This window comes from Crocodylus porosus, unplaced genomic scaffold (genome assembly GCF_001723895.1).
Source record: "Crocodylus porosus isolate Cpor-Errol unplaced genomic scaffold, CroPor_comp1, whole genome shotgun sequence".
In the NCBI taxonomy this organism is placed as follows: Eukaryota; Metazoa; Chordata; order Crocodylia; family Crocodylidae; genus Crocodylus; species Crocodylus porosus.
The window spans coordinates 27,901,152-27,913,612 of record NW_017728910.1 but is presented as its reverse complement, the minus strand read 5'-3'; the positions used below and the strand labels follow the sequence as shown (position 1 = coordinate 27,913,612).

The 12,461-nt window shown below is 44.8% G+C and overlaps 1 protein-coding gene across 2 annotated transcripts in view; it reads left to right on the top strand.

Moving 5' to 3' along the window:
- ATP13A3 (ATPase 13A3) overlaps window positions 1–12,461 on the top strand; it is an 88,761-nt gene that overhangs the window by 67,405 nt on the left and 8,895 nt on the right. For both annotated transcript variants that reach the window (XM_019532934.1, XM_019532935.1), the window contains exons 27-32: window positions 1,692–1,788; window positions 4,025–4,097; window positions 5,061–5,238; window positions 8,058–8,245; window positions 9,074–9,162; window positions 9,655–9,735. In XM_019532934.1, the coding sequence (XP_019388479.1) occupies window positions 1,692–1,788; window positions 4,025–4,097; window positions 5,061–5,238; window positions 8,058–8,245; window positions 9,074–9,162; window positions 9,655–9,735 (706 nt within the window). The remainder of the gene's footprint in view (window positions 1–1,691; window positions 1,789–4,024; window positions 4,098–5,060; window positions 5,239–8,057; window positions 8,246–9,073; window positions 9,163–9,654; window positions 9,736–12,461) is intronic.

Sequence of the window (12,461 nt, the reverse complement as noted above, 5' to 3'; positions counted from 1 at the left end):
AGGGGGTAAAAAGCACCCTGTTCAAATCTGCTGATAACACTAAGATGTGGGGGGATGTGGGCACACTGGAAGGGAGGAATGGGCTATAATTGGACCTAGACAGGTTACAAGGGTGGACGGACAAGAACAGGATGGGATTCAACACTGACAAGTGCAAAGTGACGCACCCGGGGAGGAACAACCAGCACCATACCTACAGGCAGGGGGACTCCCTTCTTGTCAGTACAGAGGCAGAAAAGGATCTTGGAGTCATCACTGATGCCAAGATGAACATGGGTCGGCAGTGTGGGGACGTGGTCAGGAAGGCCAACCGCACCTCGTCATGCATCCACAGATGCATCTCGAGCAGGGCCAGGGGGTGATCCTCCGCCTCTATGTGGCACTGGTCAGGCCTCAGCTGGAGGACTGCGTCCAGTTCTGGGTGCCGCACTGCAGGAGGGATGGGGACAACATGGAGAGGGTCCAGAGGAGGCCATTCGCGTGATCAGGGGGCAGCAGGGCAGGCCCTATGAGGAGAGGCGACGGGACCTGAACCTGTTCAACCTCCACGAGAGAAGGCTGAGGGGGATCTTGTGGCCTGTTACAAACTAGTCGGGGGGTGGGGATCAGCAGGCACTGGGAAAGTCCTTGTTCCCCCAAGCACTGCCAGGAGTGACCGGGAATAGCGGTCACAATCTGGCAGAGGGGAGATTCAGACTAGACATCAGGAGGCGCGACGTCACGGTCAGGGCGGCTAGGGTCTGGGACCAACTTCCAAGAGATGTGGTGCTGGCTCCTACCCTGGGGTGTTTAAGAGGAGGTTAGATGAGCACCTTGCTGAGGTCATTTGACCCCAGTACTCTTTCCTGCCATGGCAGGGGGTCGGACTAGATGATGTACTCGGGTCCCTTCCGACCCTAGAAACTATGAAACATGACCAGCTCTCCCCAGTTAGCTGCTCACTGTGGGCACGATTACAGCAACTGTCCACTGAGTGGTGGGAACAGGTTTGCACTGGGAAGACAGCAAGCCTGGGATAGAGTTGGTTAAGAGCAGACCTGGGCCCACTCTACCTAACTTTGCCATGTAGTAAAGTTACTGTATGTTTTTCAGAGAGTAACTTTTAGTTTGAGTGATTTACTGCTAAATCGAGTTGTGTGCTGCGTGCTTGCACCCTGTGGTTCCCGCTGGGCTTGCTGAGAAGTGTTTTTGTTCCTAATTGGAAGCTGGTTGACAGCTTTGACTCATGAACCAGAAAACAACCCAGTTCAGCCTGCCCCACAGTGCCAGCTCTGCAGAACTCGCAGGGGTAGGAACAGGTGTGAAAGCTGACTTGTTTATCTGCAGTCAGGTCGTCTGACCCTGAGCAGGGGTCAGGGAGCAGTTCTGTGGAGCAGATGTGCCACAGATGCTTTTCAGAGCAGCGCTGAACTTTGACAGCTCTTATAGCTTGTCCGGTAAATCGTCCCAAAGTAAATCTCACTGAGCAGACATTACTCATTATATTTAGGTGGCACGCTGACAGTTGCACTCAGCTGGGAAATGCATCTTTTTCCTTTTTCCTTTTCAGATTCTTGACATGTCTTTGACCTTGCTGTCACTTAGCAGAAAATGCTTCACAGTGTGCATTCACGTGTTTAATATTAGCAAGCATTTTACTGCCCAGCATGTAATTAATGCCTTTTATTACATGGATGTATTTGTTTTCACAGGGAAGGCCGGGCCGCTTTAATAACTTCCTTCTGTGTATTTAAGTTCATGGCATTGTACAGCATTATCCAGTACTTTAGTGTTACCCTACTGTATTCTGTGAGTACTTGACCATATAACACTTAAACGTTATTACATTTTTATCTAACAGTTTCAGACAAGGAAATTAACCCTTGACCAACTAATATGATGTGATTTTTTTTTTTTGCTGGGGGTTTCCTGGAGGTGGGGAGGGGACATGACTTGGTGCTTATTGTAAGGTACTACTTGCTTTTTGATTTCTGGAAAACTTATGCACTGATCATCTAGAAACTTTCCCACCCTGCCTTTGACAGCAAGATAACATGACCGCAGCATTTACAGTATTACATTTGTCTTCCTGTAGTTCAGTAGATGGGAATTTGTGGTAAATCAAAGGCATAAAATAACTGCAGGTGGAGTAGGGTCTCAGGTGCTAGTGCGATTGGGAAGCCATATGGGTACCTGGGTAAGGCACAGACCTCCCACAACACGTAGAATGACAATTCGCTTTTTCATTAGTCACCATAACAGATTATCAACAATTAGGAAAAGACCAGAACTTTAACTAACATGGTGTGTCTATAATGATACATAGTTGGGGAATAATGAGGTAATGGAATATACAGTGACTGCCTTATTGTATTTAAAGGCACTTGGTGGAAAGTCTCTGTGCTAACTGTCCTGTAATTCATATCTGTGACCTCAGATTTGGAATGCGAGTTGGCATTCCAGGAGATTTATGGTAAAGGTTTGTCAGAACAGTGTCCTGTGCGATTGGTTTTTTTGGTGTACGATATTTAAGGAACTTCAGGGTCTGAGATGGACTTTGCGCTGCTGTGCTCCTGTATTTACTCAAATAGAAGATGACCCTGATTCTAAGATCACTTTGCCCCCCCAAATAATTAGATTCTATACATGGAAAAATTATTAATTTGTTATAATTTCCAGGTATAGAATCGATTGATCGGCAGTTTACCTTGTTCCCCTCCCCCTGCTACAGAAGGAAAAATAAATCTGGGGCGTCAGGTATCCCTTTGCTTTCTGCTTCCCCCCAGTTTTTCCCCTGACTGTCTCTTCCCCTCCTTACTGTCAGACCTTGCTCTCCCTGAGCACATGAAAGTGAGGAGCAAATTTGAAATATAACCCTGAAATTAGACACTGCAATAGCAATTTGCATATAGTACCCTCACACCATGCACTTTGCTCCTCCAAACTTGATGCATGTTATCTTTGTTCTGAAACTGCTGCAGGTTTTAGCACAAGTACTCACTTCATAGATGCACTTTTGAACGGCGCTTTAGCAGCTGCTTATATGTAGTACAGGCTACGCATGGTATTAATTTTGTGGTAAATCACAAGTCTTTGCCTCCTAGTTCATTGGGCTGGGCCCTGCCACAGTCAACAGCATTTCAAGCCACAGTGACCCCACAGCTCAGCACTGCTCAGTATGTGTGTACTCCAGATGCCCCCCACAAAGGATCCACGTGCTAATTAGCCCTCACTCACGACTGGAACAAGGTGTTCTTGTCATGAGTCCTGGGATCCACCAAAAATTTCTGTGCAGGTGAGGTGCAGGGCAACCTGGTCCAGCTTCACCTTGAGGAGGGAGGAGCCACAGTAATCATGTGCGACAGAGGGATTCTGGCTGAACCATTTGGGGCCCCATTTCATGATGTTTGGCAGGCATTTAAGGCCTCATGAAAAAACAGGAATCACTGGAAATGGGATAGAAAGGTGCAGCTCAACTGTAGGAGTGAAGAGGATGTCAAAAGGTGTACAGGTTCGTGGCTCACCATGACTTGAAAAAGTGTCTTAGTCAGATGGGATGCACTGGCCTGCCCTTGTGGTAGGTTCCCGTCAGCATGTTTGCCCAGCGTATGTTTTATAGTCACGGGGCTTTTTTCCCCATGTCAGCTGGGGGCGGGGAAGCTCATCTTGTATTTGAGTAAATGCAATAATTTGGACAGAGGTCAGCTTCCCTGTAAAAACAACCTCTATAGTTTGAATCTGTACCATTTTGTCTCTTGCAGTAACTATGATTCCCAAAGGCTCTGAGTGCTCAGCCCATGCCTGGATTGAGCCCTCATGTATAAAGTACATCTGAAAGAATTTACAGATGAAAATTATTATTATAATCATAATAATCATCATCCAGCCCCAAGTAGGACTGGGAGGGACCACCAGAGGTTACATCTAGCCCAACTCCCTGCCTGAGACAGGATCATCCCTATCCAAACCATCCCATACAAATCCATCATCTGATGTTTCTAAATGTGAAGAAATTGCTAACATTTCAATTGTTGTTTCTCTATAGATCCTAAGCAATTTAGGAGACTTCCAGTTTCTCTTCATCGATCTGGCAATCATTTTGGTTGTTGTCTTTACTAGTGAGTATATTGTGCTGAATAATCTCTTTTATGTTCTTGTTCATATCTGTAATCCATTTCTTCTTATCTGTAATCAACTGCTGGAGTTTCAAAAGAAAGAAATTGTGTTGCAAGCTCAAATTTATTGTCAGGATCTTGTTAAACACCATTTTTTCTGCGATAGTAGTTGTCATTTTCCCAAAGTATATGAATCAAAAAAATTGAATGGGAGGACATAATGTTATATTGGGGTGAGCTCAGGTGTGTGACATAATATAATCTCACAAAGACATGATGACAGGAGTGATTGGCAGCCCTGGGAAACTGAACTTTGACCTAGGAAAACACATGGTTGAAACACTTGAAGGCATTTATTGTCCAAATGATGATGGTGTGATGGGTACTTTCTCAGCGCTTGCACTCACTGAAGTTTTATGCACAACAGATTACGTTCAGATTACCCAGGCTGTCTGCCCTCGTCAGTTTGTCCTCACCCATGAAAAATGCAAATGAGTCTAGCTTACAGGTTACTATCAGTTGAATTATTGCCCAAGATTAAAAACTGCTCTTGAAACTGTGGCATGCTACCTCAAGTGAAAGTAGATAGCCTGCAGCCACTGCTGGTACCCACTGGCCACACAGGGGTGGAAAGGTTGGCTTACTCAGCCTCCACTGTATTCACCAGCTGGGTAAGGATGGGTCACTGCTGTGACCCCTGACCCCTGTTCCCTGGCTCTCTTAGTTGCTTCATATCAGTGGGAGGCTCAGTTTCCTGGTCTGTGTGACAGTAGGCTGTTGAGAATCAATCTAGTGCAGGCAGTTGCATATTTTAAATGCAGCGTTACCCCACCAAATTAGCATAATGCAAATATCTAGAAGGTACGAGCAGACCATTCCAGCTCCATAAAACTCAGGCAAAGTGACTCTTGGAAGCATGAAGCTTGCTGGTGATCATTAGTTCTCTCTTTCTCTCTCTCTTTCCAGTGAGTTTAAATCCTGCTTGGAAGGAGCTTGTTGCACAAAGGCCACCCTCAGGTCTTATCTCAGGTCCACTTCTCTGCTCAGTCCTGTCCCAGATGGTCATCTGCATTGCTTTCCAAGCCATGGGGTTTGTTTGGGTCAAGCAGCAGCCCTGGTATGAGTCCTGGACCCCAGACTCAGAGTAAGTTGTAAAGAGCGTGGTCACCTCTGAAGGGAAAACAGCTGATAAATATGTAACCTCCAGCTGGGAAATGGGCAGTTCCAGGGTGCTAATGGCAGTGCTGAACTACTGTGTTGAACTTGGTACGTGGGGGCCATCTGCTGTGGGAGGAGAAAGGCTTCTGACTTTTTGGAGTCAAATGAGGATTTTTGTTTGGAGTGAATCTCACTTTGTACTGCCAATTGCCTCCTGAATGACAGTGGGGCCTTTCTTTCTTGCAGCCCATGGGACAGTTATACGGAGACCTGCACAAAACATTAGGGCTGACCTTGATACAGTGTGGAAGAACTGGCAAATGAGATGCTGCAGAGTGAGCTGGGAATCTGAGAGCTGCTTCCACCTCACTCCTGCAACCTTGGGGAAACACAACCAATCTGTTACGCTCACAAGATTAGGGAAGGCAAGAAGGACAGTGGGCTTTGTTTTGTCAGGGTGAGGAGTATTTGGTGGCTCAATGTCCAGTTGGGAGGAGGTATCAAGTGGCCTCACTGCTGGGGTCTGTCCTGGGTCCAGTGCTTTTTAATCTGGTGCTTCCTGGCTTTTTGGTTAAGGTGCAACCTTCACTATTAAAGTTTGAATCTCTTCATTAGATTTGGACCATGGGATCAAGTGCACATTTAGCAAATTTGTGGATGACACCAAGTTGGGTGGAATTGCAGATACTCTGGAGGGCAGGGCTGGGATCCAGAATGACCTGAATACACTGGAGATATGGTCCAAAACCAATCAGATGAAATTCAACAAGGAGAAGTTCAAAGTCCTGCACTTGGAACAGTGCAGTTGCATGCCCAAGCATAGATTGGGGAATGACTGGCTGGGCTGCAGTGCTGCAGAGAAGTACCTGAAGGTTATGGTGGATCATAAGGTGAATATGAGCCAAGTGTGTCCTTGTTGCAAAAAAAAAAAAAAGCCATCAGCATAGTGGGCTATATTAATAGAATTGTCACTTGTTAATCAAGGAATATGATTCTTCCACTTTATTCAGGGGTGTACCTGGTGGCCGTGTTGGTCTGAGATGGAAAAACATACAAAAAACTAGAACTGTTGGTTCCAAAATTATATCTTTTGTTAGACCAACTGAAAAATGGCAAGAAAATTGGACAGTTTTCTTGCCATTTTCCAGTTGGTCTAATAAAAGGTATCATTTTGGAACCAAGAGTTCTAGGTTTTTGTATTCCACTTTATTCAGGCCTTACTAGTGTTGAGTAGAGCTCAGAGGCCTCCCCTGGAGTGCTGGCTTCAGTTCTGGGCATCACACTTCAAGAAGGATGTGGACAGACTGGAAAGAGTCCAGAGGAAAGCTGCAAAAGGGCAAAGCAGTCTGGGAAACATGAATTGCAAGGAAGGATGGAAAAGAAGGCATGTATTTAGTCTGGAAGGGAGAGACTGATTTGCTAAGTTTTCAAACGCCTGAAGGGCGGGTATGCAGAGGATGGTGAGAAACTTTTTTTCTGTAGCTGCAGGGGACAGGACAAGGAGCGATGGTCTTAAATGTTGGCGAGTGGAATCTAGTCTGGAGAATAGGAAGAACTTTCTTACTATGAGGGTGGTTCCCCTTTGAAACAGGCTGCTCAGAGAGGCTGTGGAGTCTCTGTTTTCAAGCACAGCTTGGAGAGAGACTTGGCTGGGCTAGTTTAGGCAGGGGTGATCCTGCCTTGAGCAGGGGGCTGACCTAGATGATCTCCTGAGGGCCCTACTTTTCCCTGTTTTTATGAAAGTACAAGTTTGGAAGCAGGAGTGTTATGCCTTGGACAGCTGGAGCAGGTGAGGTGCTGAAGTCTTGCTTGCCTGCACTGGCACTGCGGGCAGTTGTGGGCTGCAGAACATTCACTGAGGAATGAAGGTAATTTACTTGGGAGTGCTGCGACCCCATTAGGAATGACTTCAGGGATCCCATGAAACCGCAGGAGCCACAGGCAAATTTGTTGTCATTTCCAGGGGAAAGTGGAAAGGAAAGGAACAGAACAGCCTGGTCTGGAATCACCTCGTACAAAGAGCAGTTGTAACATGAGTAGAATTTAGGCTGAACAGGACGACTGAATCTGGAGAGCCCTGAATTTCAGATTGAGATGCTGAGCTGAGTTATGATCAAAGGGCCCCCTTGCTTTAAGCTCATTTCCACTTTATCCATAAAGTTAGTAGATTGTCTAGTTACTACATCTTGTTTCTGTGGCCCCGTAGCTTTGTACCCTGAGCTACTATTTATACCCATTTCTTCTGGAGACTGACAGATTAATTAGGTTCAAAAGGATATTGGACAGATTCATTCAGGACAGGTTCATCAGTGGGTGTGAAACATGATAGTAGAGCTGTAGCCTCCAAGTTAGGATTTTCTAGGCCTCTGGAAGCTGTAAGGAGAGAGGAGAGGGGTTGAGGCAGATCAGTCCAGACAGGTCTTGTACAAAGGTCCAGACAGGCCTTAGCATCCGCTCTGTGCCCCTGTGAGGGACAGGATACTGAGCTAGATAAACCTAGTATGGCAGACCTTGTCTTTTTACTTACTGCAGCCTCCGGGATCATGTGTGACAATGAGGCTTGTTCCCGTAATGACTGACATCTTGAAAACAACCTCAGGACTCACAAGGTGCAAAAGAAACTCCGGTCCCTGGCCTCAGTCATTTCCAGGCGCAACGACCTGCTTAGTTACCCATGGGAAAATGTCCAGAATGCATCTGCTGTAACCTAATTGGCAAAATTTCCTGGAATTATTTTTGTGTTGCTTACAGTAGATGCAACTCTTTTCTCTTCAACTGCATGTTGAATGTTCTCCTGTGTTGCAGTGCATGTAACCTGTCGAGTGCCACAGATACCAACTCCTCCAGCCACGGGAACCAGACCCTTCACGATGAGCACAATATCAAAAACTATGAAAATACGACCGTGTTTTTTATCTCCAGCTTTCAATACCTCATCGTGGCAATTGTCTTTTCTAAAGGGAAGCCCTTTAGACAGCCTTGCTACAAAAACCGTAAGTTTTTAATACACAGCCCTGCTGTATTTTTGCAAATAAGGGTTTCCTATTGCAATAGACTGACTTAATTCTTGTAATGGATTTGTTCAGAATCCGATCCTTTCCTAGTCTTTAGAATCATGTCCTACTGATTCCCTTGTCTAGCATCCCATGATATGATGGGCAAAAATATCAGTTTTGCTCACTAGAAAATGAGTTTCTTCCGCAGGAAATAGGGGACAAGGTAATATGTCTATTGAAAATACGTGGGGCACTAAAAATATCCAGGATTCCTCTGGGGATGTTGTTTCAGCCATCTAATGAAGAAATTTCTTGTATGCTACAAATTGTCACTCTTTTCAAAGTAATTTTTGTGAAATGCAGGTGGTTCATTCTTGGCAGGAAAGTAGTTTCTTCTTTGGGAAACTGAACTAAGTCCACTGATGCGTTTCCCTCATTGAATTAAGTACTTTGGGTAACATAATACACCTGGTTTTATGTCCTTCTCAAGCAAAATGTCAATGTTACCCATGTTTTAAAGTGCATTCAGATTGTATTTTCTGTTGTGAACAGGGAAAACTTGTATCACAAACTGTATTTTCATAAATTACTGAGAAAGGGATATGTGATAAGATCTTTTTATATATGTAGTCAAATAATTAGAATAGAATTCTGCAAATTTTTTCAAATCCAAGATTTAAATATAAGACTATTTGCTTCTGGCTTATTAATGTAAAATACCCTTCGCCCTGTTTTATAGACATTTTTTCTTACAGCATGTGTGACAGACATACATACTGGCTATGTGAGACAAACTGATAAGTTATATTTTCTCCTCTTTTACAGTTCTTTTTGTTTTCTCTGTGATATTTCTTTACATCTTCATATCTGTCATCATGTTGCATCCAACTGAAGTTATTGACTCGTCTCTAGAGGTAAGATTCAGTGAATACACATCATGCACAATGCAGCTGGCTTCCCTTCTCAGTCAACTTCTCTTGGCCCTGATAGACATTTCTGACAAGTAGAGGTCTGCTAGAAGAACTGAACACAAATTGGACACACACCTGTACAGTCAAATTATACCCAGCAATTTAAAGTAGTCTAGCTTTGCATGACAATTTAAAGAAGCATTTACCTTAAAAAAAACCCAACCCTATCAACATAAGTTATAAGTTGAAATGTGTTTCATACCCTTTCCACTTTTTCTCAGAAAGCCTCTCAGAATGCAAAAAGATAAAATCCAGTGCTTTCTACAGCGAAGCATTTGCTCTAGTGCATAGACTTCTGTTTGAGCAATAGGAACAGGAATTTAAATTTGAAGTTTATATCCAGCTTTGCTTCCATCCAGTTTTCCCATATGCACACACAATTTTGTGCATGTTATGTTGAGTGTATGTTGCTCACCTATGACACATTTCTTGCAGCTGGTTTGCGTGCCATATCAGTGGCGTGTAACACTTGTTGTTATTATCATCATCAACTCAGTTGTCTCCATCCTGGTGGAGGTAAGTAGGTCAAATTAAAAGTGGTCTTTTTCATGCAGACTTTTCTCTGAGCACAAGTATATCCTCTGTGTGGAGTGATACCTGACTGTAAAATGCCCATGGAAAACAGGTCGATTAGAGTTTTATATTTCTACAAATGTATTTTCAGGCAACATTTAGGCTGTAGAATTTTGTGTTTAAAAACTGGTTTCTCTGAAAGGTTTAATGATTCACAATAATGTGCCATGAAGTAATTGAGCAAAGTTTTGTAGTAAATTCAAAATAACACACAACAGCTGTATATAATCATATACGTCTTTGTTCTATACAGTCTTTAGGGTGTTTGTTGTTATTACTATCAATTATTTTGTCATCTAATAACTTCACATTGTTTGAGAAGAGACCATTCACTCACCTAGTTGAATCTTCTCAAACCATTAGTTTCCATCCAGGTACCCTTGTTTGGAGCCCAGTAACTTGAGTTGAACTAAAGAATATGTTCTAGGAAGGTCTCACTGTGGATCTGAAGACATCAAGAGACAGACAAATCCACCACTTGAGTTTGTCTTCACAGTGAATCATCCTTGATGCTAAAAACATATGCCCAGTTTTAATCTAAATTAGTCTGGCTTCAGCTTTCTGCTACTGGGTCTCCTTTTGACTTTCTCAGCTAAATAAGAGCCCTTTTGTCCTGGTTATTTTCTTCCTATGAACATATTTGTACATCACAATTAAGAGACCTTTTTATGATAAGTGGAACAGATCGAGCTGTTGGAGGCATCTGTCTAGCCCTCAAGTCATCTTTCTACCTCTCATTTTCTCCAGTTTCTTTAACATCCTTTTTCTTTCCTTTTTTTTTATGTGGTCACCAGGCTTGATACAACATTCCTGGATAAGCTTCACCGGTGCTGTGCATGGAAGGAAAATCCTTTCTCTACTTCTCCTCACTGCCATTCCCTTTGCATCCCAGGATGGCATTTGTCCTTTTTGCCACTCCATTGCACTGGGAGCAGGTGTTGGGTTCCTGGTCTGTCACCCCTTAATCTTTTTCAGAGTCCCCACTGTTCAGGAGAAAATCCACCACTGTAGGTTTGACCAGACATTGCTTGTTCCTAGGTGTCTGATTGGTATTTGGCCCTATTTAAAAACTTGGTGAGCTGGGCCCATTCCTTATGCCGGCTCTGTTGCCTCCTTATTTGCACCTTCCTTGACCTTTGTGGCATCTGCTGTGAGCCACGAATTTTTTCCGTATGCCTTTCCAGCTCATCAGTGAAAATATCGACCATGGCCAGGGCCAGTCCTGAGCTCCTCCAAACTTCTCTAGAAACCTCAACTTTGAGTCTCTCATGCGTCTCCCTGGCCTGCCTTCTATCATCTTTGATGGTGCCCCTTCCATAGCTGCTTGCTGAGGCCTGTCACTTCACCAGTGCTTAGTCTACTGAGCTTGCTTGTTGTCGATACCGCACCGCACAGTGAATAGACCATGGAACTGAGTCCGGGGCCTCTTTCATCTAAACCTGTAGCATCCGTGCAGCTGCCTTCTCAGCAGGGATCCTGGTTTTCTCTGTTTAAAAATTGCAAAGTCTCTGATTAAACCTCTCCAAATCCACATTTTTCCGTGATTAAAATAAAACACCTTTGATTTTGTGTTTTTATCATGAAAACATCAGAGCTCCCCCTGCCCCTTTCTCTCACTGGGATGTGGGTCCAGCTGTGGCTGTCCCCCCCAACCTGTTTTGTGGGCGCTGGCCAACCCTGATATGCTTGTGCCCTGCCCATGCCATTACCCTTCTCTCCCTACCCTCCCCTGGCCCTGCTGGAAGGCCCTCAGCTACTGGGGCTACAGGGCCAGGGACCCAGGTCTACAGTCTCCTGCCCCCCCAGTAGGGCCTGAACCCCGACTGCTGTCCGTGGGAAATATTCATAGTATGCCTGTGTCTTTGGCAGCATTAGTAAGTCTTACCATTGGCATTTCTTAATGACCTATCCTGAGGCTAATTTTTTTCCTGATTCATTTAAACTTTCTCATCTTTTTCTATGGTCACCATGTCATTTCCCCTAATTTCTTTAGCTTCCCTTAAAGGAATAGCATCTTGGGCAAGCAGGGCTGGAAAGGACCTCAGAAGGTCCCTTAGTCCACCCCCCCTGCTCCAGGCAGGATCATCCCTCACTAAACTATCCCAGCCAAGTGTCTGTCTAACCTGCTTTATTACTGTCCTAGTGAGAAGATTTTTCCTAATATCCAACCTCCACTTTCCTTGCTGCAACATGAGCCCATTGCTCCTTGTTCTGTCATCTGCACCCACTGAGAACAGTCCAGCACCATCCTCTCTGCAACCCCCTGCAGGAAGGTGAAAGCTGCTGTTCAATCCCCCTTGGTCTCCTCTTCTCCAGACTAAATCAACCCAATTCCCTCAGCCTCTCATCACCAATTATGTGTCCCAGGTCATGGGACACAAGACTCCAGATGTGGCCTTACAAATGTTGCATAGAAGGGAAAAATCACTTCCTTGACCTCTTGGCAACGCTCCTACCAATGCGGCCCAGGATGCCAGTAGCCTTCTTGGCGACAAGGGCCCACTGCTGGCTCCTATTCCCTTTATTGTCCCCCATCACCCCCAGGTCCTTTTCTGCAGAGCTGCTGCCCAGCCCGTCACCCCCAGCCTGCACTGGTGCAGGGGATTGTTCCCTGCTGAGGGCAGGACTTTGCACTTGTCCTTGTTGAACTGCATGAGATTTCTTTTGGC